Source organism: Neofelis nebulosa, chromosome 16 (genome assembly GCF_028018385.1).
Source record: "Neofelis nebulosa isolate mNeoNeb1 chromosome 16, mNeoNeb1.pri, whole genome shotgun sequence".
Lineage (NCBI taxonomy): Eukaryota > Metazoa > Chordata > Mammalia > Carnivora > Felidae > Neofelis > Neofelis nebulosa.
Genome location: NC_080797.1, coordinates 32569485 through 32596152, shown reverse-complemented (window position 1 = coordinate 32596152; position 26668 = coordinate 32569485). Strand labels below are relative to the sequence as shown.

At 58.2% G+C, this 26668-nt stretch overlaps 1 protein-coding gene across 6 annotated transcripts; it reads left to right on the top strand.

Annotated features, from left to right (window-relative positions):
• The first annotated feature begins 1006 nt into the window (after nucleotides 1-1006).
• On the top strand, nucleotides 1007-26634 carry FMNL1 (formin like 1). 6 transcript variants are annotated; one of them, XM_058704480.1, is made up of 28 exons: nucleotides 1007-1566; nucleotides 9948-10031; nucleotides 11572-11655; nucleotides 12364-12437; nucleotides 12822-12905; nucleotides 13300-13437; nucleotides 13733-13750; nucleotides 15054-15162; nucleotides 15787-15863; nucleotides 16074-16167; nucleotides 17074-17148; nucleotides 17460-17570; nucleotides 18907-19056; nucleotides 19551-19652; nucleotides 19815-20085; nucleotides 20334-20639; nucleotides 20830-20954; nucleotides 21873-22075; nucleotides 22550-22784; nucleotides 23021-23089; nucleotides 24122-24202; nucleotides 24286-24415; nucleotides 24569-24732; nucleotides 24931-25032; nucleotides 25176-25271; nucleotides 25554-25674; nucleotides 25837-25935; nucleotides 26193-26634. In XM_058704480.1, exons 1-27 carry the CDS (start codon nucleotides 1438-1440, stop codon nucleotides 25926-25928), a joined length of 3324 nt encoding a protein of 1107 aa, XP_058560463.1. In that variant the 5' UTR covers nucleotides 1007-1437; the 3' UTR covers nucleotides 25929-25935; nucleotides 26193-26634. The 6 variants fall into 6 exon arrangements, with proteins under 6 accessions (XP_058560463.1, XP_058560459.1, XP_058560462.1 ...); XM_058704476.1 differs by having other exon boundaries at nucleotides 11572-11685; XM_058704479.1 differs by lacking the exon at nucleotides 25837-25935.
• The last annotated feature ends 34 nt before the right edge of the window (nucleotides 26635-26668 follow it).

Below are 26668 nucleotides of genomic sequence, written 5' to 3'. Positions count from 1 at the left end.
GGGCTAGGGCAGCAGCTCCAAGGCAGTGTGGATTTTGAAGGTGGGCAGAGAGTAGGGCTGTTTCTGACCTTTATTAGTTGTGTGCCCTTGGGCAAGTCAACTAACCACTCTGAGTCTGTTTTCCCATCTCTAAATGAAGATGGCAATACCTACCTTCCCCAGTCACTGTACGGATGAATGAAAGAAGACCTCTGGAAGCATTTCTGTAATTGCTAGACTTCAGGGATTGTTATTCACCAAGGTGAGAGGCCACCCTACGTCCCTGGAGGGACAGCGTCAAGGAGATATTTTTTTTCTCCTCTGCGGAGCCTGCTCCTTTCTCAGCCTGGATGCTGGCTTTAATCCTCTGTTCCCCAACCCCCCCTGCGCTTCTCCTTGAGACCGCCTTGGTGGTCCCCAGATTCCCGTACCTTGCCTTTTCCCATAGGCGCCCCCGTTATAAAACCCTGGGGATGTCGGTATGGGCGCAGAGTTGGTCCAGGGTGGGACAGGTCCGGGGGTCTCGGTTGGCCTGGATCTGCGCTCCTCGCCATGCTTTGGGGCTCTCATTTGCAGATGGTTCCCCCTGATCCTCAGCTCCTCTCTGGACCAAACAGACGAGGGGAGAAACAAGGGGTAGGGGGCCTGGAAGGGGGTTCCCACCTTCTCGGTCCAGAATCCGAGAGGGAGACCCAGCCCTTGCGCCCCAACGCCGCACCGTCATGGGTCTCCAAGCCGAGCACGCAGTTGCTGGCATCCTCGGCAAGGAGGTTTGCCCCCTCCGACTCCCAGGCCGTGACCCCCCTCACCCAGACCCCGCCGATCCCCGGCTCCGAGCGAGCGGGAGCATGCGGTTCTAGGACCCGGAGGCGCCGCCGCGCGCGCCGCCGCCTCTGCCTCGCCTCGGCCGCCTCCCGCTCCGGCAGGTGAAACGGCGCCCGCCGCCCCCTCTGCGGCAGGTGAAGCGGGTCGCCGGCCCCCTCCGCGCAGCGCCATGGCTGCGGCGGACCCCCGGCCGGCTCCCGGCGCCTGCCTCCTCCCTCCAGCCCGCCCCCCGGGGGCAGGGTGCGTAGCGGCGGCGGCGAAATGCGGTTTGCGCGCTCGGGGAGCGACAGCAGAAGTTAGAAAATCGCCGAGGGGGGAGCCCGCGCCGCAGCTTCCTGCCCCCGGCCCAGCCCTCTGTCCCCCGCGGCCTGCAGCCTGACTTCCTCCCCCCACCCCGCAGCTCGCCGCCCGGCTCCTCGGACGGGGCCGCCCCGATGGGACGCCGCGCCCCGGCCCTTGCGCGCAGCTGAGCCGAGCGCCGCGGAGCCGAGCCGCGCCGCCGCCGCCGCCGCCGCCGCCGCCGCCGCCAGCCTCTGCCCTGCTCGCCCCCCAGGCCGGGAGCCTCGTCCTCGGTCCCCCGGAAAGCTGGATTTCCGAGGCTGGAGGCGCCTGGCCGACTGGGTGGGGACCACCATGGGCAACGCGGCAGGCAGCGCGGAGCAGCCCGCGGGCCCCGCCGCGCCGTCCCCCAAGCAGCCCGCGGCGCCCAAGCAGCCGATGCCCGCGGCCCGGGAGCTGGAGGAGAGGTTTAACAGGGTTCTGGTGAGTGTGATCTGTCGCGCTCTGGGCGCGGGCGGGGGGCGGCTGGGGTTCGGCACGCGTCCCCGCCCCCGGGGGCTCAGGTACCGCTTGGAGATCCCCGGCCCAGTGGCTGGCCCCTACAGGGGGTGGGAGTGACAGTGGCTTCTTTCAGAGTGACTTAGCACTCTCCCCCCAAAACTTTCTTCTGCAGTCGCCCAGTCTGCCTCCCCAGGACACCTCCTTCCCCAGCGCTCCTGGGTCTAAAGGTCTAAACAGAAATGTCCTGCGAGGAAGTTGGGAGCCTAGCACGCAAGGGGGGTCCTGGGGCGTCCCCTTCCGCTCTGCACGCAGGCCCGGCCACCAGGCGAGGGTCGTGGAACATCTGCTTTTTCTTAGGGCCAAAGATGGAAGGGTGACATTTTAATGTGCTGGGGGCTGGAGACCGAGTTCAGGTGTTTGGTCCTGATTTGTTGGTGCCTGGGCTGCTGGGAGCTGAGTCCTCAGATCACGCAGAGGAGGTGTCTGTATCTCTCACCCCCTGCATGTCCAGGAGAGATTGCCTGTGGGTCCTTATCTTGGGCATTTCCTCCAGCCCACTGAGGGGATTAAGGGTAGGAAGGGCGGGCGGGGTCAGGATGGGTTGGTCACTCTGGCTTGGGGTAGTACAAAAAGTCTGGAAGCATCCCCCCCCCCCTTCCCCACTATCACCTGCTGGAGGAATTGGGGGGCTTGGAGACTAGGTCACTGGGGAGGAAGCCATCAGCTCTGGCTGAGCCTGGAGACAGGATGTGTTTGGGGAGGGGCTCCAGAGCAAAATCAGGGCTCCCTAAGACCTGGTGCAAGGCAGAAGTAGGGAGGGGGAAGGGCCACTCATTCTCACTTCCCTCTCCCTGTCTCAGCCCTGTCCCAGGCTCCTTTCTCTAACTAATTGCCTGGTGGCCTGTCTGCTGTCAGCTCCCTTGCTGGACTCTGGGTGACAGGCGAATGAGGCCACGCTGTGCTTTTTCCCAGGGGGCACTTCTCAGTCTAAGCAGGCTGGCACTGCAGGTCTGGGGGGGGGGGTGGGCAGCAAGGGAGGTGCGGGCAATAGAGCAATGCTGGCTTGTGGCAGCACTCAATTCTTTGTCCCCTCCAGCTCTTTGACATCATTTCCCCTCCCTTGGCCTGTTATTAGGCCGTACTTACCAGATTCTCTGTATGGCCCTTCATGATAGTTCCTGGAAATCTTGGCTGCCCCCTCCCAGCAGGAAGGCTAAGAGGGGTCTGGGGGAGCTACGGGGTGGGGCGGGGTCTGGTCTATCCTTGCAAAGACACCTTGCTTGATTAGGGGAGAGGGAGGGACTCTGAGGGACACCTCACACCAGGCTAGGCCCTGTTTCCCCCATCTCTCCACCTGCTCTCCCTTCCTCAAACCCATGGCCTGCGCAAAGCTCAGCTGAGCTGAGCAGATGGGGGAGGGGGCAGAATGAAGAGAGACAGTCTCTGGGGGACCATCTGGGGAGCCTGAGTTGGTGGTGGATCCCTGGACCCCTGCCAGCCTTGTGAGGGTGGGGGGATATGGGTCTCTCTTTCCCCCCAAGTGTGTGTCTGTGGACAGGGGTGGGACAGGCTGTCAGGGTGAGGTGTGGTCTCTATCATACACACGCTAATGGGGAGGAGCTGTGTGAATAATTCAGACCACTGGGAAATCCAAAAGTCAAATGGTGAGGCTCTGATGCATGTGTAGTTCCTGAGTGCCCTGCTTGTGTTTTGGCCTTCTCTCTGATTGGCTGAGCCTGATGCTAAATGCCATTGGGAGTCCCTGAGTACCAGGGTGTGGAGGGCGGAGGCCCAGGGATGGGTCTTAGAGGGTGTCTTCATGGAGAAGGCAGCGGTAGCTGGGTAGAAATCTAGGGCAGCAGCACCCAATGGGGCTCAACTTCCCATCCTGGCTCCCAGGAACCCCAGTGTGTTTATATTTGGCCTTCTTTCTGGGGAAGGAGCAGCCTGTCCCTTGTCTTCTGTGGGCAGAACTCACCCAACCCAAGGTCACTTGACTAAGAACCTGGCTCCCCTCACTCCCCACCAACAAGGGCATGAGCCCCGCCCTGGGGTGATAGCCTTGGCCGCTGCCTGCAGCTGCCTGGGCCAAGTATTTGGCTAAACCCACAGGCCTGGCAACGGGTCACGCAGGGTGCGCCTCCATCAGAGCACTGCCTCCATGGCCGGGGCTGAGTCTGGTCCTTAGTGAATGTGTAAGAGGAGAAAAAGGCTCAGACTGCCGAGAGTGATGAACCCATCACCCCCAGGGATCCCAGAGTCTTGATGGGAAAAGCATCACCCTCCCCTTCGGATATAGTCACATAGACCCAGGGAACCTCTTCCTTTTTCGCTTAAACAAAACCCTTTGGTCCCCGGTGGAGGGTAGGATCCTGCAGCCCCAAACCACTCCTTGGCTCTTGGATGTGGGACCCATGTGTGGGTGAAGCGCGCCTCCACCAAGGCTTATGGCCAGATAGGAGATGAAGCTTGCTCTCCCTTTCCCCACAGTGGCCTTTCTCCCATGCAAGGGTGTTGGGGGGCTACTTTTCTAAGAAGGCTGTGAGCGAGAGGTGCCCCTGCTTAAAATGGGGGTGGGGAGAAAGAGCAGGTTGGCCAGGGTTTCCTGCTGCTGCCTTAGCAACAGTGGAGGAGCGATGGCTGCCCAGCGACATGGGCCTGCTGGAATGGTGGGAAAACCAGCTGGCCAGACATCAAGCTCTTGCCTCTCTTAGGCCATGCCCAAAGCTCATGTCTTCCTTGCAGACCTTCCCCTGTAAGCATCAGGGTTTGGGTTGGCAAGGCACTCTTTCCAGGCCGTCCAGAAGTTCTGTGCTTATGGCCAGGCATTGGATACTGCTGATCTGTCTGGTCAGAGAGGAGCCTGTAACCTTTGGGCCAAGGGACCAAGGGAAGGTGCCCGGGATGTTGTGCTTGAGGCTGAGAGTGATGCTGATCCACAAGGAGACTGAACCGTTTGGAGAGGAGTTTGCCTGATGGGGCCTAGCACCCTGGGCTGCCCTTAGCAAGTGCCTAGGGATGTGGACATTTGGCAAGGCTGTGTGGGGAGGTCAGGACAGCCTCCAGCAGCATGTGGACCCTGGGAATCCTGCTTTCAGCTGGACCCCTTCCCTGAGGAGCAGGAGTAGAATCCATTCTGTCTCCATTTTGTTGGCCAGCTCCCTTCTCTGGAGTGAGGCGGATGAAGTTTGGGAACGGGAAGCTACAGGGGGGCTGTACCTTTCATCTCTGGGGTGTCTCACATGGAGGATCCCAATGGGGCTGTGGCCATGTGGGCAGATATCGGGCCAGATAGGGGCTGTGGGGCGACATTCTTAGCAGGCGGGGCTGGCACATGTCGACCCTGGAAACCCAGGGATGTGGTAGGCATGATTCACAGGGACATCTGGGGCCAGTTGGCAAAGAGCTGGGTGAGATGGGCAGGAGCAGATGGGGCTGCCCTGGGGGCTACCTCTGCATTTTTCCTGAGGACATGGAACCCTGGAAGGTGGCTCCGTCCTCCCCGCCTCTGGGAGGGGCCGGGGTTACTCAAGGGAAGGGCAGAATAGCTTCCTGAGCTTCGGGGTCATTAAGTCAGGGGGTGGGTTTTGTCTTTGCCGCTTCCTACCTGGATGACCTTGAGCAAGTTACTTAACCTCTCTGAACTTCAGTTTTCCCCATGTGTAGAAAGAGAATACCAGTAGTATATGCTGGCCTCCTAGGGTCGTTGAAGGATTACCGAGAGTGTGCCTGACACAGGGCGAGTGCTCCAGAAACTCTCCCCCGCTGTGAGGAAGGGAGCGACATTGGAGTGGATAGAGGCCTCTTCATATTGGAGGCCTCCTAGGCCCTTCCAGCCTGTGCCTTTCCCCTCTACCCACCTCCATTACCAAGACCAACCAAGGTTGCCAACTTTAGCCATCACAGGCCAGGCTGCCCTTGGCTGCCATCATGCAGGGCAGCCACAGCGGGGCCTAGACCAAAAACTTGCCTGGTGGCCGGAAACCACGAGAGGGAGGGCCCACCTCTCCTGGAGGGTGGGGCAGTGGCGGTGCTAACGGTAGCTGTGTGCACATGGGGAGGGGGTGGGGAGGACTCCACTTCCCTCTGAGAGACGGTGTACTGGGAGGGGGGGGTTCCCCAGTGAGTAAGAGCTCAGCGTGGGCAACAACAGGAAGCGTAGGGTGCTGGGTGGCAGGAAATGGGGCTGGCTGTTCCTCGTTCCTCAGACAGGGGGACTGGGGCCAGTCTGTCTGCAGAAGACCCCTGGGGGTCCGGGACCCACATTTCTCACTGCCTTCAGTGCTCTTTCTTCCAAGGAAACACAGTCTTCTTACCAGCTTGCCAGCTAGGTCACCTCAGACAAATGACTTCATCGCTCCGTGTCTCAGTTTCCCATTTGTGAAATGGGGATCACAATAGCATTTACTGTGTCAGCTTCTTTTTTGAGGTTTAAATGAGTCAGTAGATATAAAGCACCTAGAATGGCACTTAGCACGGAATGGGATGTTTGGGGAATATTTATCATTATTATTGTTGCTGTAATTCTCCTACTAGCCTGGATTGTATGGGCAGTGCCTGCTGTCCTGGCTCCCACCTGGCTTGCCCTTGTCCCTGCCATGGGGACCCTTCAACCCTGACGGGAGAAGCCATGAGCTTTTTGGGACTCTCAGCACCTAATCCTGGGACTAGTCACCTAGAGCCCTCCTCTAAGTCAGGGATTGTCTCTAATAGCCCCAGAAAATCTACCTACTGGAACTTTGAAACGTGGATTGATTGCCTTTGGAGAGGTGCTAAGAGCTCTAAGACAAAGGCCAAGACCATGTAGAGGTGGCGGATGGAGACACTTCCTGGCTTCTGGGCCCATCAGGCTGTGGAGCCTCTGTGGGGCTGGTCTGAGACTGGGCTTGGTACCCAAGTTCAAGGGCATTCTGGGACTCAAAGGGCCACACGTCATGAGGAGAGGGTGGGCAGGTGGGTTGGGACAGTCTCAGTTCAAACTGAAAGTGAAACGGGAGGGTGTGGTTGTGTCCAGACGCAGACAGAACCCCTTCAGTCACCAGGGACACCTCTCCAGATGTCAGCGGTGGCGGGAGGGGGGAGGGGCGTTGTTGAAGGAGTACGGCAGAAGCTTGCAAGGGGCTGGTCTTGGGTGAGCGAGGCTGAGGGCCCCTCTGGCACCTGGAGAGGTCGCAGCAGGGAGGGAGAATGAGGTCTACACGTTCTAGTGGAAAGACTGGGGAATCAGCTCCTTTTCTTGGCCACACCTTCAAAGATGGATCTTACCTGTCTCTTCCTGGAGCCAAAGCATTAAGGGCAACAAGGAGAGGGGAGCTGAAGGGTCAGTGCATTGTTGGCCAAGCACTGGAGACAGGTCTGTTTTATCTGGATGTTTTCAGAAACTTCTGCTCACCACACCATCCCTCTCCTTGGGGTCTTCCATGGACTCCTCCCCCAGGCCCCAGTCTGTGAAACGCCTCTTAACAGCGTGCGTCACTGCAGAGTATTATTACATCAAAACCCAGCTTCTCACTGGGTATTCCTGGGAGCTCTGGGAGCTGGGAGGCAGAAGGGAAGTGCGCCCATTTTATGGAGAAGGAAGCTGAGGCTCAAGGAGACGGAGAAGTTGTTGGGCTAGGTGAGCCCAGGGCCTGGCTCTCCAGGATCCAGTGTGGGTTCTTCCACCTCACAGCCTCCTCTCCCCGTGTCCCCTTACGGGAGGCAAGTGTCCCTCCCCCCCACCCCTGGACCTCCGTGTCCTTGCCTGTCCCTTTCGAGCGGTGTCAGCCGCCTCATCTACTTCTCTCCCATGGTGCTGCCTCCTTGCTGAGGGCCCCGGGTCTGGGGTCTGTTGCCGTGTTCCAGGACGCCTTCCCTCCACCCCGAGTCAGTGGCACCCTTTGGTTCCTCTCTTGCTCCTTAGGGTACCGTCTCCTCGGTGGGCACAGCCGAGGAACAGCTGCTAATTAGTGCTCAGCGCTGTCAGAGCTATTTCTGATTTCCGAGCCTAAATTTAGCCCGTCTGGCAGGCTGGCACGTAGCCTCGGGGGCTTGAGCACGCCCAGGTGGGGAAGGGGACAAGGGGTGCTCTGCCCTCCACCACTGCCGGGACAGGTGTACCCCACAGCAGAGGCCTTTTCCTCCCCAGTAATAACCATGGGGCTGCCCCCCGCGGGGAGTGGGCCAGGGTGCTGCTTCAGAGTCAGCTCTGGGCTCGAAGCCAGCCCCGCTCCCCACTCTCTGGTTTTGTAACCTTGGGCAGGTCACTAAACTAATCTGTACTTGCACCTGTGAGATGGGGATGAGGGTGTGTGGTGGTGAGGACGCCACCCTCGTGGAGGGCTCAGAGCGGTGCCGGGCAGGGTGAGCATCCGGCCAGAGCTGGCGCCCACATTTGTTGGGGTCGCTATTTTGACTGTGACTGGTCGCTGCCTCTAGAAGTGCCACTGGGGCCATTCCAGGAACCAAACAGGTCCCTGGAGTGGGCGAGGGCCTGGAAAGACCCGTGTTGGGAAGCGGCTGTCCCCTGTAAGGCTCAGGTGCTGGGGCTCAGCCGTCCCCTCATTCCTCCTCGTCCCTTCCCTTCCCTGCCACCACCTCCCTTCTCTGGGTTGGCCACTGTTCCAGTTTCTCTGCGTTGCCTGCCTCCCTGCTCCCTCCTTCCCCCTCAGCCTTGGCCCCCTCTGCCCTGCCCCACCCTGGATCTCTGTAATCAGGATCGGGAGAGACCAAGGAGAAAGAAAGGCAGAGAGAGAGATCGGTCCCAGGGGCCCTTGCCTCAGCTCCAGGGGCCCTTCCTAGGCAGTGTCTCCTGTAGTGGCGGGGGCTGTTCTGGCTGTTGGTGGGTTGGGGAAAGGCAGCAGATGAGACAACAGTGGTTTCCTCAATCCAGGGGCTCGCTTTTGCAATGGGGAGAAGAATGACATATCCCCATCCCCAGCCGGCCTGGGGGGCCTGGGGGATAGGCAGCTTCACCTCTCAAGTGGGGCCTCAGCCGGAAAGCTTGAGCAATGGGGGCTGAGAGCACCCAGTTTCCTGTTGTCTGGGGCTGACCTAAGGCAGTGATTTTTTTTGGGGGGGTGAGTTCTGGCCAGAGCCCCAGAATGAAGCCCAGCACCCCAGAGAGGAAGCTGGCTGAGGAGCCCCGGGTGGGTGTGGCCCTCTCTCTGCTCCAGCTGTGGCCTCCTCTCAGGGCCATGTGACTGAGGACGTGTAGTCTGAGCCACCAGAGCTGGTGACGGGGGCCTTTTGACTCTGGGCTGGGGATTCCTGGGGACTCCCACCTCCCCAGCAGAGATGGGGCTCCTTGAGGGCAAGAACTATCTTTTGGGGCCTGATACATAATAGGCCCTCTTTAAACCTGGGGTTCAGTGAATTGGGGTAAACTGGCATTATCTTCTGGGTCTGTTAGGAAGACATGCCAAGTTCAGGGGGGGGCCAAGGAACCCCTAGTGCAGGCAGCACCAGGCAAGACCCTATACTTGCCCTGTGAGGGAGGAGCTTGACAGGCACGTCTGTGACTGGAGGATCGGGCAGAGCAATGCTGACCTTTCTTAGCTCCTGAGGGGAGTCCCAGCCTGGGCCACCGGCACCACAGACCCAGCATGCTGGCTGCTGTCCCTAGTTCCTATGTCTGGGTGACCTTCCCCAGGAATCCCCCTGTGCCCTGTAGCCGTGATGCACCTGCTAGGAATTCCCTGCCTATCTGACCGTAACTCCCTTGGCCCGTCCCCATGTCCTCCTTCCAGAAGTGATGAGGAGGGAGGGGGCTGGACAGGGCTAAGGAGGAGACCGCTGTTGCCATCCTTGTGAGAGGTTTTCTGCTGTTTGTGAGACACTGGTGCCCTGGGCCAGGACTGCATACAGTCCGGATAGTGTCGGCTGGCACACAGGGGTGGGGCAGAGTCCAAGACTGGCCACATTTGGGCCCGGCTGCAACTGGGTCCCCTGTTAGCTTCCCACTCAAATGGAAGAAGAGTTGACTTTCCCCCTTATTGCACGTGGGGAAGTGAGTCAAAAAATGCCCAAGGTCCCAGGAAGTCAGGCTGAGAACCCACGCTCTCACCGCTGGGGGAGACATGCTAGGGAGGGTGTGTGTGGAAGACGGAGCCCAGGCCCTGGAGCCAGGCCGACTCAGAGTCAAATCCCAGTGTCACTTTCTAGCTTTGTGGTCTAGGGCAAGGTGCTGTATCTTTGGGCCTCGGTTTTCTCATCTTCTCATCGGCTAACGCTACTTATCTCCTGGGGTGACAGGGATTCATGCGTATGACAGATATGCTAGGGAGCTGCCCCCTGGTGGTTTCCCTGAAAATGACTGTGCTCCCTTGGCCCCTTGCATCGGGACCCCAGGCTCAGGGTCATTATCTTGTCCTTCCCCTCTCCAGAACTGCATGAACTTGCCCCCGGACAAGGTGCAGCTGCTGAGCCAGTATGACAACGAGAAGAAGTGGGAGCTCATTTGTGACCAGGTGGGTACCAGGCCCCTTCTGGCCTCAGGATGCCCTGCCCTGGCTGTCGGGGGGGGGGGGGGGGGGGGAGGGGGGTGCTGGCAGGAGAGGGGGCACTGCCATGCTGCCCATCGGGCCAAGACTCTGCCCAGAGGCCTGTGTCGCATCTGCAGAGGGTGCTGGGGGTGTCTTCAAGACTCTACAACCACCCTCCCTTGAACATGGGCCTCCCCAGGGACCTTATGAGTCCCTAGCTGGGCTGGGTCTGCCCTATGAAGAGCTGGCAGGGGCTCATCACCTCCTTGCTGTCACCCACCTCCTTGCTGAGCTTCCCGGAGCAGCATCTGTTGACCCTCCAGCTCTGGGCTGTGGAAGATAGGGGGGCAACCCCAGGGTTGGGCATCTTTGACCCCATGGGAGGTGGGGAGGAAGGGGCAGGATCCCTGTCCTTCTTTCCCTCGGGCCCAGAGGAGCTGCAGTCAACCAAGCAACAACCCAAAGGTAACCAGTTCCCAAGTGGCCGAGCGAGAAATGGAACTCCTGGCTTCTGGTGCTCAGCCAGGCACCTAGGGTTGCCATCTTCAGGGCTCACTGGCTGCCCCTGCCTCTCCAGCTTCCAGGGCCGCTCTCCGGGGTAGCAGGGAAGACCCCTCTCCCACTGCTAAGCCAGGGTGGGGCCTGGTTGCTGCAGTGATTCAGTGAGGGAAGGAGGCTGGGGGTGGGGAGTTGGGGAGCAGGGAGCCTCCCCTGGGAGCCAGGGCTGGGCCTTTGGCTCCTGCTAATGGACCGGAATGGGATGAGCAGGCTGTGCGGGAGTCTGGGGGGTAAAGGCTGGGCTGTGTGGGGAGGATGGGGAGCTGCTTCTAGAGGCTCTCAGGCTGCTGTGGAGGTCTCTGCCACTTGGCCTGGTATCTCAGGCTGGGGGCTCAAGGGCCTGGGAAAAGCGGGAGTCCTAAAGGATCTGGGCTGGGAAGGATGGGAGCTCCTCTGGGTAGGGGGCCTCTGATGTGGCCCCTGCTTCTTTGTGTGAGTGGCTGTTGGAGCCCTGGGTGGGGCAGGGGAGTTAGGAGTTGCTTTGTTGAGCACTGGAGATAAGCACACACAGACACCTACCAGCACAGGTAAATGGGACAGCTGGGGAGGAGCCGTGGGGAAGGGGCCCTCAGAGCGGTCTTCCTCCCTGGACTCCCAGGGAGGGCAGGGCCTGGGAAGGTCCCACCTACTGGCAGGTCTGAGTCCTCCTCCCCACCCCCAGCGTGGTGGGTTGTGCGGCAGAAATGACCCCTCCAAACTCCACCGGTGGGGGTGGAGTGGGGGGGGGGGCGCTGTGCTAGGGCTGTGGCTTGTGAGGCCATAGTGAGGAGTGAAGGCTAGGTCTGGGACCGGGGTCTTTTAATGACCTGGTGGGTTGTTTGGTGATATCTTTGGTATTTCAGAGGGGTCCTAAGATAGCCTGGGACCTGGGGTCAGAGCTGAGAATGGGATTCTGGGGCAAGGGCTGGTCATTTGCCCCCGGGGTGGCTCTGGCTGCTTCCCTGTACACCCTGTTCTGTCTCCCCAGGAGCGGTTTCAAGTCAAGAACCCTCCCACAGCCTATATCCAGAAGCTGAAGAGCTACCTGGAAACCGGTGGGGTCGGCCGAAAGGTAGCAGCGGACTGGATGTCTAACCTGGGGGTATATGTCTCCCCCTTTTTCTCTGTCCCTTTCCCCCTGCACCTTCCAAGCTCTGGGCAGCTAGAATAACTGTGTGTGTAAACTTTCTGGTGGGCTTGTGTGGGCCCGCGTATGAATGCGTGTGCACATTTTTAGGGGACTGGGAGGGCTGCGGGCACGTACTTTTTCCACGTTCCTCTGCATATTCTGCATATGTTTACATCCACTTGTGGGTCCACTTGTGCGTATTTGTGCAGTGTGTGTGTGTGCGCCCCATGTGTCTGTATGCGGATGTATGGGTGTCTTATATCTGTGTACCCAGGGTGCTTGTATGTGGATGAGTATGTGTGTGTGTACAGCCAGGGTATCCATATTTGAATGTGTGCGTACCCTATGGCTCTGTGTGTGTGTGTGTGTGTGTGTGTGCGTGTGTGTGTGTATGCGCGCACGTGCGCAAGCATGCCACATGTCTGTGTGTGGAGGAATGAGCGTGCACCCCGCGGGCCTGTGTGTGGGGCTGGGAGTAGCCTGAGAATGCGTATTCTGCTGGGCAGGTATGTGGGGGTGGTGGGGGAGGCTGAACATGAAAGGCCAGTGGTAGGGGGAGGGCGCGGGCTGCTGACTTGCTGCCTTGGGGCTCAGTGGGCCTGTGGGAAGCCCAGACGTCACCCACCAGACTTTCCTGTCCTTGGCCCCCAGTTTAAGAGGCGAGTTCAGGAGTCCACGCAGGTGCTGCGGGAGCTGGAGATCTCCCTGAGGACAAACCACATTGGGTGAGCGAGGGCTCAGATTTCCTGCTTGGGGGCCAGGGAGAGCTCTGCCTCCAGACAGCCCCTGGGGCTTCCCCTTGCTATTCCCCTGTCCCCCTTGTCCCCCCACCCCTGCGTAGGCTGTGCCTGTAGGCCACTTCTGGGTCGGGTGTCCAGGACAGCTTCCCGGCCTCCTCTCTGCTCACCCCTCGAGGCATGGCTGGGCCATGGGTCCTACCTGAGCCCCCTAGCATCTCCTAGCATCACTGGGTCTTCTGAGTTTGGGCTGGTTGGTGTCTTCCTGGGGACGGGGGAAGCCGCACTGGAGCCCTGGCTGTGCCTGTTCTGTGCCCACTCTGGGCAGGACCTCCCTCCTGGCTGGAACTCAGGGAGCCCTGTGCCCTGCAGGTGGGTGGAAGAATTCCTCAACGAGGAGAACCGCGGCCTGGATGTGCTCCTCGAGTACCTGGCCTTTGCCCAGTGCTCCGTCACGTAAGCCCCCCTGCTCCAGTCCTCATGCTGTTCCTCAGAGCCCTGATCCCTGCTTCCCTGCACCTCATCCACTGCTTGGGCCACGTCTAAGCAGCCTGAGTCCATCTTGGGTTCACACAAACCACACCCTGCACGGTGGGCGGTACCCCTTCCTAAGGGCCTGCATGGATATGGAGGGACGTGGCCTGGGGTGGCCAGCTGGGACTTGGGTGGCTTCCTCTTCTGTTCCACCATTCCCTTGTCCCCTAGTCTGCCCAGAACAGTGCTGGGAACACAGCCTCTACCTCCCAGCCTCTAATCTCTCCTGCACATTCGTCTGTCCCCTCAGTTTCCCCCACCCCTCTCTTAAGTGCTTCTGCAGTGTTGGCCTCCAGCTCCACTCTAATCCCTGCAGGTATGACATGGAGAGCACAGACAACGGGGTCCCCAGCTCAGAGAAGAGCAAGCCCCTGGAGCAGTCGGTGGAAGATCTCAGCAAGGGTCCACCCTCGGCCTTGCCTCCTCAGCCCAAGAGTCGCCACCTGACCATCAAGTATGTGCGTCCCATTGCAGGGTGGCAGGGAGAATAGAGAATTCACCCCTGGACTTCTGTACCCAGCCAGCCCTGCCTCTGGCCCTTGGGGGTGGTGGGAGGGACAGCCTGGCATTGGGGATCACAGTAAGGGCCTCAAGCAGGGTTTGGGAGATGGGTGTGTTAAGAAGCCTTCTAGGGATGGGCACTTAGAAACTGGAGTCTGGGTGGTCTGGGATAAGTAGGGTGTTTCTGGGTCAGTGAGACCCTCCCTTGTATCCATCTAACCCCGTCTTCTTTCCTGTGCGGCCTCCAGGTGCCCCCCTTCTCCCCGGTACGTAGCCACCTGGGGGCAGGTGCATGCCTGGTTGGCTCCCTGGGTGGGGTGGGGTGGGGTGTTCAGCTGACACCCCTGAGTTCATCTGCTGTGGATAGGCCACCCCACCTAACATCGGACATCCAGCTGAGAGGCAGGGAGAGGGAAGGAGTCAGCCCTGGAGCCTCATGTGGACTCCCAGCTTCCATCCTTCCCACTTTGGTCTAGGGGACCAACTTCATATTAAGCCTTTCAAACTCTCACGATATGTTTTTTTGTTTGCTCATTCATTCATTCATTCATTCAACAAATATATTTTTAGCATGTCCTATGGTGGCAGGTACTCAGGAGACAGATCACCCTGCTCTTGGGAGCCCTTGGTCTAGAAGGCGACAGTGTATGACAGGCTATCATGGAGGTGTGGCTGGGAGCTCTGAGAAGGGAGGTGGCTACTTCCTGGAGCATCAGGAAGGTTTCCTAGAATGATACCACTGGAACTATGTCTCACAGATGGATTCGGGCTTTACAGGCAGTGGTGGGGACAGGGAGGGGCATTCCAGGTGGAAGGAACAGCATGAGCAAAGACTCAGACATATTAGAGCAGTGACGGGAGAAGGGCAAGGTAGCAGATGGAGGGAGGAGGTGGGGCTTCCCAGTGTTGTTGGAAATGTGATAGAATTGTCAAGAGGAACTGATGTGGAAGTCATGATTGGCGGATCTGCAGCAATGAAAAAAAATCACATACTTTTAAGCAAAGAATTATGAAGGACACTGGTACAGCACTTAACTCTGTATCAGGCACTGTTCTGAGCTCATTTCATAGTCCCCAAAACCCTATCAGGAAGGTACTGTTATTACCATTCCTATTTTACAAATGAGGAAACTGAGGCACAGGGTGATTAACTAGTCTCGTAAGTGGTGAGCTGGGATTTGGACCAAGACAGTGTGTGTGAATTCAGGGTTGACCTTTCAAGATGGAAGATGAGCCCATGAGGCTGTGAGCGCCACCTTGTGGATTTCCAAGCTTTGGCTGTCTTCCCTCTTTGGGCTGTCCACCCGCAGAACACAGCAATCCTTTCTGATGCCAAGTTGCTGTTAAGGGTCTTTGCTTTCCTGACCCCCTCCTTATCCCCTTGCAGCATGCCAGGCCCCAGCCTAGGGGCCAAGGAAGCCTTCCTGCCCTCAGCTGACCTCTTTGGTTGGGTGGATGGGAATCAGTGGCCTAATGTTCCAGACGTGCCTTCTGAGTGGTGGTGGGTGGTGGGGGTGGGAGGCTGGGTGTAGGACGCTGACCCCTGCTGCCTCTTCCCTACCCCACCAGGCTGACCCCAGCCCACAGCAGGAAGGCTCTGCGGAATTCTCGCATTGTTAGCCAGAAGGATGACGTCCATGTCTGTATCATGTGCTTGCGTGCCATCATGAACTACCAGGTTGGTCAGTGAGCACGAGGGCACTGGGGGACCCAGGAAGCTGGGCCTGTCCTCACCGGGGGCTGCCTGAGCTGCTGGGGTGCAGGGACCAATGGTCCCCCGACCCTGTTGCCCACTGGAGAACCCTGTGGATGGGGGCTGTTGGGGGTCTTGAGGCTGATCAGGTCTTGAAAGGAAGCCCAGATGTCTGCCCCCTCCTAGTGAGGTCCTCTAGAGTAATCTGGACATGACTGGGGGCATGGATATGTCTCATGTGGGGACCCAGGCACACCCACCAAGGAAGGCTGGACACAGGGCCCTCGGGGAGAGCAGCTCAGGATTACTTTGTTTGGAGGAGTGGCCGGTGAGGCCAGTCCTCCTTTGCTTAGCACGTCTTTGAGGGCTCTCTGTGTCCATGGTGCTGAGTCCTAACACTGGCTTTTGCACAGACAGAGTCGTTTAAAAAGAGGAGCCAGGCTTTGGCAGCACAGAACAGGCAATGGTTGGATATCAAAAACTTCCTAAGCTTGAGGGCAGTTAGAAACCAGAATGCAATGGCACCGACAGTGCTTGAGGTGCTGGACAGGACAGTGCTGTCAGTCCTGGGGGTCTGCCTGGAGGAGCTAACGTTTTCTCTCTCCCTAGTCTGGCTTCAGCCTTGTCATGACCCACCCAGCCTGTGTCAATGAGATTGCTCTGAGCCTCAACAACAAGAACCCCAGGTGAGGTCCAGGCCCCTAACATTTCTCCACATCTGGATTCTCCTGCCACCAGCCCCTTGCCTGCGCTGTTCCCCAGTTCTCAGGACTCCCGTCCAGGCTCCTTCCACTCCTACTCACCTATCAGCTCCCCTGCCCTCCCCCAGCCAGGTCCACATCCACCCTTGCTGTGGGGCCTGCCTTCAAGGGATAGACTGCCCCTTCTCTCCCCAGAACCAAGGCTCTGGTGCTGGAGCTGCTGGCGGCTGTGTGCCTGGTGCGAGGAGGACACGACATCATCCTTGCAGCCTTTGACAATTTCAAGGAGGTATGAACCACCCGCCCCCCCTCCCCCCCCTCCCGCCAATGTCTTTGTTCTCTAGCAGTGACTGTTGCTGGCAGCCGTGGCCTCTGCTGGGGGCAGCTGGGAGTGCTGGGTGGGCATTCGGGGAACACAGGGTGGGGACGATCTGGGATGGGGAGGCTTTAAAGGGAAGGGAAAGGCCAGGTCATGTTGGGGTGCTGCCTAGGGCAACAGGGACAGCTGAACAGGGGATCTGCTGAACCTCGGACCCTCAGCCTTGCCAGGTCCAAACTGGGTTTGATCCACACACCTCAGAGTTGCATACATACACCTCTCTGATTCTGGCGAAGTAGGTGCAGGACAATATGATGCATAAGATGGGATATGGTCATTCATTCCTTTAATGAATATTTCTTGAGTTGGCTCTTGGGGCCCATCAGTGAACAAAAGAAACAAAGAAGGCAGGGGAAGACATCATAAACAGTATAATAAATGAGCAAATTACCTAATGTGTTAGAAAATGATAAATGCTCTGAGGAAAAAGTCAGGGATGCTGGAGGGACAGGAGGAATGGGTTGCAGGGTGGTCAGGGGAGCCTCATCCAGATGGTGAAGTTTGAGCAAAGCTGTGAGGGAAGTGAGAGACTTGGTGTGGTGGCGGCCTCGAATAAGAGCAACCGGGCAGATGGAAGAGCAGGTGCAAAGGCCCTGAGGTGGGAATGTGCCAGGACCCCAGTGTGGCCAGAGTAAAGTAAGCACAGAGAAGGCTGGGGGAAATGGAGAGGGGGGAGAGGTTTTTGAGCAGAAGAGTGACATGGCCTGACTTGGATTTAACGTGGGAGGAACCTGTAGAAGCACAAGGGTGGCAGCTGGAAAAAGGCTTAGGAGGTGTGTCGCTGGGGCCCTAATGACAGCCATTCTCCCCACCCAGGTGTGTGGGGAGCAGCACCGCTTTGAGAAGCTAATGGAATATTTCCAGAAAGAGGACAGCAATATCGACTTCATGGTGAGCTTGGGACTCCAGGCTGGGCCCAACCACCCTCAGTGTGAGGGGCAGTCAGGGGCCCTGGGCATCTGGGATCTGGGCTCTGCTCCTGCAAAGTATGAGGATTGAGAGGTTGGTGGGGAGGGGAAGCTGGAGGGAGGGGATGCGGCGTGTAGGGGGAAAATACGGGGAGGGACAAAGCTGGGTTAGCAGAGTGAGAAATGGGGAAAAGGAGAGAGACTTGGGAATAAATGGGGGGTGGTGGTGGAAGGCACTGAGCTCCCCCACCGAGAGGATCACAGACCAACGTGCTCCTGTTCCCTACTCCCCAGGTGGCCTGCATGCAATTCATCAACATCGTGGTACACTCTGTGGAGAACATGAACTTCCGTGTCTTCCTGCAATATGAGTTCACCCACCTGGGCTTGGACTTGTACTTGGAGGTGAGCCCTACATCCTCCCGCCCCTCTGGGACTCAACCACTTGCCAACTGCAGAGTATGGCTCTGTGGTTAGCAGCATGGGTGTTGAGGTCAGGCAGATCCGGGTTCAAATCCTGACTCTGTCACTTCCAAGCCCATGTGACTTTGGATAAGTCTCTTCTCTCTGAGTCTCAGCTTTGCCATCTGTAAAACAGGAGAGTTAGAAAGATGATAATGACTCTAAATAGAATGAGGCAGAACGTTTTCTGCCACCTGATAGGCACACAGTCCATGGAGCTATTGTTGCAGGCACCGGAAGGGCTCTAGGTGGCCCTGGGTCTGGCTCTGGGAGGATCAGCCTCAGACAGGCACATAATGGAGAGCACAGAGATACTGGGCCGTATTGGGATCTGGCTCATACTGGATGGGTCCAGGTCAAGGAGGAGTTCCTTGCCCCGGGAAAGGTTAGGCGGAGGGGCTTGGTGCTTCCGGGTCCAGCCTGTGCAGAGAAGCCACGGCTTTTCCTGATTCCTTTCAGAGGCTGCTTGGAGAAGTGGGGACTTTGGGATTGGATTTTTATCATTTTTTGTTATTTATTTTGAAAGACAGAGAGAGAGAGAGCGCGCATACATGCACACGTGAGGGCGAGAGCCAGAGAGGGAGAGAGAGAATCCCGTGCTGTCACCTCAGAGCCTGACGACGGGCTGACGATGATCATGAGATCATAACCTGAGCTGAAATGAAGGGTTGGACACTTAACCAACTGAGCCACCCAGGCTCCCCTGGGAGCTAATCCCCTGGGATTGGATTTTTAAAAAGCCAGGATTAACAAAAGGTGCAGAGCAGGCTGGGGTGATATATCCATGCAATGGAATATTATTCAGCCATAAAAAGGAATCAGTTACTGATAACATGCTACCACGTGGATGAACCTTGAAAGCATTACGCTAAGCGAAAGACACCAAGTCACCAAAGCCCAAATACTGTACGATTCCTTTATATGACTGTCCGGAATAGGTAAGTCCACAGAGGCAGAAGATAGATTGGCGGTTGCCAATTGGGATTGGGAGAGGAGAGAATAGGGACTGACTGCTAACAGGTACAGGGGTTCTTTTGGGGGTGATAGAAATGTTCTGGAATTAGACATTGGTGATGGTTGCACAACCCTGTGAATATACTAGAAGCTATTGAATTATATGCATTAAAGTGATGAATTTTATGGTATGCGAATTATATCTCAATAAAAAGAAAAAGCAGGCTGGGGCTCAAGCCCCTTCCCCTGGGCTCTAGCGGTGATGGGCGGTTCTGAGAGACCCCTCACATTGGGCCTCACCCTGTTCCTTCTGTCTGGGGGACAGAGGCTTCGGCTCACCGAGAGTGACAAGCTGCAGGTACAGATCCAAGCATACTTGGACAATGTTTTTGATGTGGGTGCGCTGCTGGAGGACACGGAGACCAAGAATGCTGTGCTGGAGCACATGGAGGAGCTGCAGGAGCAGGTGGCCCAGGTGGGAGGTGCTCCTGAACTTGGCCCAGCACATCGTAGGCCCCCAGGGCTTCACAATCGCATCAGGCCCTGGGCCTCAAACCCAAACGGGGTGGCTGTCTGCCTGGTTCCAGACTTTGACCTGAATCCACATCTTGGGTGTCTTGTTCGCTGGGTTCCTGCGCTGTGGGACCTCTGCAGGAGGCAGGCCCCTCCTCTCCCTGTGCTCAGAGCCCACATCCTGGCTTGGGTGGAACTAGGTGCCTGGGGCCCCTCCTAGCCCAATCTCCTCTCCACTCACCTCCGTCCTCAGTGGTGCCCTGGTTTCTCCTCCTGAGAGAACTTTAGTGCCCTCAGTGCCTCACCTACTTGGGTTCAAGTGCCAGGCTCAGCCCACCCGCCAGCACATCCGGAAGCCTCCCCCAGCCCTTCAGGCAGGCATGCCTGCTGCCGCCCCCTCACCGGCGGTACCAGTGCCCAGCGGCGGGTGGGAGCTCACCATGTGCTGTGCCACAGCTGACAGAAAGGCTTCGGGACGCGGAGAACGAATCCATGGCCAAGATTGCCGAGCTGGAAAAGCAGCTAAGCCAGGCTCGAAAGGAGCTGGAGACCCTGCGGGTGAGGCTGGCGGCGGAGGGGGCCGGGCCGGGGCAGGCCGGGCTCCCGCGAACTGATCCGTTGGGGCTTCTAGGCTTGACACTGCCCTCTACCCCAATAAGAGGGTGGGGGCTATGTGCCAGGCCTGCTGCTGGGCACTGACCCTTCTCCCGGGATTCACAGGAGCGCTTCAGCGAGTCGACCCCCATGGGTGCCTCTAGGCGTCCTTCCGAGCCTGAGAAAGTGCCTACCCCCGTTCCTGCACGGCCTTCGGCCCTAGAGCTGAAGGTGGAGGAGCTGGAAGAGAAGGGGTTAATCCGTATCCTGCGGGGGCCCGGGGATGCTGTCTCCATCGAGATCCTCCCGGTTGCTGTGGCAACTCCAAGCGGTAGTGACGCTCTGACTCCGACTCCGACTCCCACTCCAGGAGTGCCTACCGGCTCACTCAGCCCAGGTGCGCAGGAGCTGTAAGCCGGAGTGGGTGGGCATGGGGGAACCAGTGTCTGGAAGGGGGGCCTGGGGACGTCTCGGGCCGGGACAGTTGCAAGAGGTAGGTTTGGGTTGTGGGCGTGGCTCAGGTGGACGCCAGATGGTAGACGTGGGCCCAGTGCGCATGCGTAGGGAGGGAGGTGGTGGCGAGACCACCCAGGCCCAGAACTTGACACCCCTTCCCCTCCATCTTTGGTTCTCTGTTCTCTTTAGGCTCAGATCTCCCACCTGCGGCAGAACCAGAGCCGGTTGCTGGAGCAGCACCCCCACCGCCACCGCCCCCACTGCCCGGCCTCCCCTTCCAGCAGGAAGCCACGCCTTTGGCGCCCCCTCTGGCCTCACCCCTCCCTGGCAGCTCAGATCCCCCGCCCCCTCCCCCACCCCCACCCCCGCCGCTGCCGGGAGACTTGCCGCCCCCACCCCCACCGCCACCGCTGCCTTCTGGCACAGATGGGCCGGTACCTCCGCCGCCCCCACCGCCTCCTGGAGGTCTCTCTGATGCCCCAGAGATGGGCCCAGGTGAGTGGACCACCCAGGGCTGGGGGTGATATGGAGAGAGGTGCCGTGCCTAGACTTGTGTCCTCCAGGATGCTCTGTCTGGGGGCCTCCTGTTGCCTTCTGCCTGTCCCGTCTGGCCACTTTGGGCCCTGGGTCCTGCCAACCACCCCGCCCTCACCTCCCTATGCTCACCACTCCCTCCCTGTCCCAGGAGTAAAGGCCAAGAAACCCATACAGACCAAGTTCAGAATGCCACTCTTAAATTGGGTGGCCCTGAAACCCAGCCAGATCACAGGCACCGTCTTCACTGAGCTCAATGATGAGAAGGTGCTGCAGGTGAGTGTGGCCCTTCTTTGCTCCCAGTGTGGGCACCAGAGGAGGAGGGGGCTTGTGTGGATCATGCTGGATCATCTCCTCCACCCCATTGTACAGATGAGGGCATGGAGGCCCAGGGATGGGCGTTAAGCTAAACTGGTTTAGTATATTGGATAGGCAGTGTATCCTGACTCCCCTGGAGGCTTTCCCCTTCCTCCCTGCAGAGGGCACATCCCTCCCCCCAGGTCTGGTCTCTCTCTCTTTCTCTTTTCTTTTGATTTTTGTTTATTTTTGAGAGGGAAGAAGAGGGTGAGTGGGGGAGGGGCCGAGAGAGAGGAAGACAGAAAATCCGAAGCTGGCTCTGCGCTGACAGCAGAGAGCCCAATGTGGGGCTTGAATTCATGAACTGTGAGATCATGACCTGAGTGGAAGTCGGATACTTAACTGACTGAGCTACTCAGGCGCCCCCTTGTGTCCACTCTCCTCTTAAGCTTCTCTCCCACCACTCCCACAGACAACCAGGGCTTCAGGCCTTCTAATTCTACTTTTAGTTTTCCAAAAGTGATGTGTTCTCTTGCCTCCAGGCCATTGCTCATGCCGTTCCTTCTGCCTGGAATGCCCTTCCCTGTCTCCCCCCCCCCACAACTTTTTTTTTTTTTTTTTTTTTTTTTTTTTTTTTTTTTTAATCCCTGGCCAATTCAGCTCTTCCTTTGGCTGTAATGGCTTGGAGTGTGGGTGCCCTGGATTGGGTGCAGCTCTTCCTCCTCAGTGCTGTCTGTACTTCCCCTGTATCCCCCATCAGGGCCTGTGGTCAAGCTGGGTTACTGGGTTTTTTTCTCTGTGGGTTGTGTTGTGTGGTCAGGGCTGGTTAGAGGGTTCAGCCAGGAATATATCAGACCCCAGCCCACCTAGCCCCAGCTCTTCTCCTTGTGCCCTCAGGAGCTAGACATGAGTGACTTTGAGGAGCAGTTCAAGACTAAGTCCCAAGGTCCCAGCCTAGACCTCAGTGCTCTCAAGGGTAAGGCAGCCCAGAAGGCCCCCAGCAAGGCCACCCTCATCGAGGCCAACCGGGCCAAGAACCTGGCCATCACCTTGCGCAAGGGCAACCTGGGGGCTGATCGCATCTGCCAGGCCATCGAGACGTGAGTACTTTTGCCCTGGGATTGTAGGTAGCCCAGCCCCTCTACTAAACCAGGGTCATCAAGTACCTAGTAAAAGAGTCCCAACTATGGGACAGAGCCCATCAAACTTCATGCTAACCCTGGTCAGGGAGTAAGCCTGGGAACCTTGTTCCCATTTTCAGGCCGAGAAAATAGCCTATGCTGTGAGTCCACGCCCAGACTGAGATGTTCCCATTTCCTCCCTGCCTCCTTGCCCAGCTATGGGAACTCAGGCTCTGGCATTTACAGCTGTGCATCTGCCACTGACCTATGATAGGGACCTCAGGCTTCCCAGCTCCCAACTTCCCTTGACACACCTGCCTCTTGGTCCCTGAAGCTGTTGGCAAATAGTGAATACTGAAGTTCATTTATTCAGTCAAGGAAATGGACGGGGGGATGTAGTCCTGCCTCAAGAACTGGTGGGTATAGAGTGATAACTACCCCGCCTTTCACCAGGTACGACCTACAAGCCCTTGGCCTGGACTTCCTGGAGTTGCTGACCCGCTTCCTGCCCACGGAGTATGAGCGTAGCCTCATTGCCCGCTTCGAGAGGGAGCAGCGACCCATGGAGGAGCTGTCGGAGGAGGATCGCTTCATGCTGCGCTTCAGCCGCATCCCGCGCCTGCCGGAGCGCATGGCCACGCTCACCTTCCTGGGCAACTTTCCGGATACTGTGCAGCTGCTCATGCCGGTGTGGGCGGGGCAGGCAGAGCGTTGTGGGTGGGGGCGGGGCGGGGCGGGACTGGCAGAGCGGTGTGGGCGGGGCGGGGCAGGCAGGGCAAGCGGGGGCACTGTGTTCTGGGTTGGGGTTGCGGAGGGGGGCAGCTACTAGCCTCCAGGAGGGCATTTAGGGGTACTTGAGCCTCCCATGGGCTTGCCTCCCACCCTGCCCCAACTTACCTTACCTCCCCAATCCGCCCCTCCCAGCAACTGAATGCCATAATTGCAGCCTCAATGTCCATCAAGTCTTCTGACAAACTCCGGCAGATCCTGGAGGTGAGAGCCCAGGGCAAGGGTCTGGGAAGCGGGGCCCACCTATGGCTCCTTGCCCGTTCTGGGTCGTGTGAGAGGGAGATCCGGGCCTTGCTCTGTCTGTACCCTTGGGATGCAACAGTTATGTTCTTAGCGCTCGCATACACGGAAAGACAAAACTAAGGCGGGGGGTGGAGGTCACGTCTACAATACTTTAGACTCCTCCTAAGGGCGGAGCCCCCTCTGGGGATTACTGTGTGATTAGCAGAGTACCCACGCCTGCTTAGTGGAGTCTCGGAACCAGTAGAAAGACCATGATACTACAGCCTAGGCGATGTCAGCAGCACCATTTTGGGTAGGAATGGCAGAGGACAAAATTGGGTATGCCAAGGGGCACCTGGCTGGCTCAGTCCATTGAGCATGCAGCTCTTTATTTATTTATTTTTAAGTTTATTATTTAAGAAATCTCAACACTGAACATGGGGCTCAAACTCACAACTCTGAGATCAAGAGTCACAAGCTTCTCTGACTGAGCCTGTCAGGTGCCCTGAGCATGTGACTCTTGTTCTGGGAGTTGTGGGTTCAAACCCCACATTTGATGTAGAGATTACTTAAAAATAAAGTCTTTAAGGGGCACCTGGGTGGCTCAGGTGGTTAAGTGTCTGACTTTTAGTTTTCGCTCAGGTCATGATCTCATGGTTCATGAGTTCCAGCCCCGCCTCGGGCTCTTCGCTGACAACGCGGAGCCTGCTTGGGATTTGTCTCTCCCTCTCTCTCTCTGCCCCTCCCTGGCTTACTCTCCCCCTCTCTCAATAAATTAAAAAAAAAAATCTTAAAAAAAAACCAGGGTACGCCATGCATTGTGTTAGCCATATGCATATGTCAGACATATATACAAGCATGTACGTGTCCTAGACCTGAAGGGGCCATGCAGGAGAGTAGTGGGGGCTGAGTGTGTGGGGCTTGCTTTTCGCCACATTTTCTTGTGGAACTTATACTCGGGAGGGTTTCCTCAGCCCCGGCAACCTCCTGAACTCTCCCCCCTGCCTCTCCCAGATTGTCCTCGCCTTTGGTAACTACATGAACAGCAGCAAGCGTGGAGCAGCCTACGGCTTCCGGCTCCAGAGTCTGGATGTGGTGAGGGGCACAAGGAGGGGTTCCCAGGCATGGGGGATGGGGGACAGCTGGTGGCCTGTGGCTTACAATAGGTCTTCATGCAGCTGCTGGAGATGAAGTCGACTGACCGCAAGCAGACGCTGCTGCACTACCTGGTGAAGGTCATTGCTGAGAAGTACCCACAGCTCACAGGCTTCCACAGCGACCTGCACTTCCTGGACAAGGCAGGCTCAGGTATGGGTGCAGGTGCCCTGTCCTCCTTGGGTGGGGGCAGGGGCTCAGCCCTGGGGACTGATACGGGTTGAGAGAAAGGGGACCACAGGGTGTAGTTAGACGGGAATGCTGCCTGATTCCCTGCTTCTGTACTGCTCCCCCTCCCCCACTCAGTGTCCCTGGACAGTGTCCTAGGGGACGTGCGCTCCCTACAGCGAGGCCTAGAGTTGACCCAGAGAGAGTTTGTGCGGCAGGACAACTGCACGGTGCTCAAGGAGTTCCTGAAGACTAACTCCCCCATCATGGATAAGCTGCTGGCAGACAGCAAGACTGCTCAGGTGGGCCAGCGCTGGCCTGGAGGTGGGGAGGCTGTGGGGTTGTGGAAGAAAGGTCTGGAAGGGCATGGCCACAGCAGTGGGGGATGGGGCAGGAAGGCCCACCTGCCTGGAGGGGCAGAGATGAAGTGGCTGGTGTCTTAAAGGGGCACAGAGCCTGTAGGGGTCCGTGCTGGTGGGCCTGACAGGCTGTGCCCACAGGAGGCCTACGAGTCTGTGGTGGAGTACTTCGGAGAGAACCCCAAGACCACATCCCCCTCCATGTTCTTTTCCCTCTTCAGCCGCTTCATCAAGGCCTACAAGGTATGTGTGTCTGGCCGGCAGGCTGGGACCCCTGCAGGGCATTGTGGGGGCTCCTCCACATGGGCGGTGGGAAGGGGAGGGGATGCTTCCGTCTGGGGGTGGGCGAGGACCCCCCCTCATGGACACCCACTTTGGCCCCTCAGAAAGCTGAGCAGGAGGTGGAACAGTGGAAGAAAGAAGCGGCAGCCCAGGAGGCGGGCGCTGACGCCCCAGGCAGAGGGGAAGTCCCAGCATCCAAGGTAGGTAGCTGTGCCTGAGCTTGGCACTTGCTTGCAGCGATCCTCACCCCAGAGATCTGGCCCTCTTCTATACTCTCATTTCTGGGAACAGACCCTGCCCGAGGTGAGCACGGTGCCCCAGTAGCCTGGGGTGGGTGGGAATGGGTTCCTTCCGCTCGAGCCGGTTGTTGGTGCTGCGGAAGGACCAGGAGGACACGTGTTCTAGCATTTCGTGGCCTGGGGAGAGGGGATCCTGGAGCTGGAGCTATACACCTTCCATTACGCCCCCTGTCCCCCCCACAGTCGCCACCCAAGGCCCGGCGGCAGCAGATGGACCTCATCTCTGAGCTGAAGCGGAAGCAGCAGAAGGAGCCACTTATCTATGAGAGTGACCGCGATGGGGCCATTGAAGATATCATCACAGGTGAGGGTTTGGCTGGGCCTGTCCTGTCCTCTGTCCATCTAATGCTGTCCTCCACCCCCTCTACCCCACCCTAGGGGTCTGGCTGCCTTACTGCCTCTTGCTACTTTTTCTGTCTTTTTTCTTTTTTCCTTTCTCTCCTCCCTCCTGCCTCCCAACCTTCAGTGCTCAAGACGGTGCCTTTCACGGCCCGCACCGGCAAGCGGACATCCAGGCTCCTCTGTGAGGCCAGCCTGGGAGAAGAGATTCCTCTCTAGCCCCCAGGTACCTGGGTAGCCTGGCCTCTGATCCCAGAGGCTGCCCACAACTCTGGGGGGCCTTGGGGGACTGGGTCATGCCGTCCTCCCCTTGGGCCATGCATGGCTGGGATAGGTTTGAGTGGGGTCTGGTAAACATAAACAGGTCCCTTCCTACATGCACACAACCTGGGTCCCTAGAAGGGTGAGGCCTCTGCCCTGGAGCTGTGGTCTTAGCCCCATGCAGACTTCTGAAAGATAAATGTCTCTCCTCTTGGCTGCCAGATCTGCGGAACCAGCCCTACATCCGCACAGACACAGGCCGTAGAAGTGCTCGCCGGCGCCCCCCGGGACCCCCCCTGCAGGTCACCTCGGACCTCTCACTGTAGCTGCTACTTCAGCAGATGGACTCAGTGGGGGATGAGGGGGGCAAGCTGGGGCTCGAGGAAGGTGGTCCTCAGCTCGGCTGGGCCGGGCAGCCCCCTCTGCGGCTGCGTTGGGCCCACCTCAAGTGGTCGGGCGCGCGGGGGCATGGGGCGGGGGGCAGCATCGCCGGCCCCTCCCCCAAATGCTGCTTGCGGCACCCCTCTTCCCCTAATAGCCATACTTAGCCTCAGCGGGAGCCTGGCCTGTAACTTATAAAGTGCAACCTCGCGCCCCATCCCCAGCTCCAGGAACTCTCCATGGACCTTATTTTTATACAAGATTAATAAAGATATTTGCAAAAGATCCTTGTCCGCTCTGTGCCTGCCCCATCACAC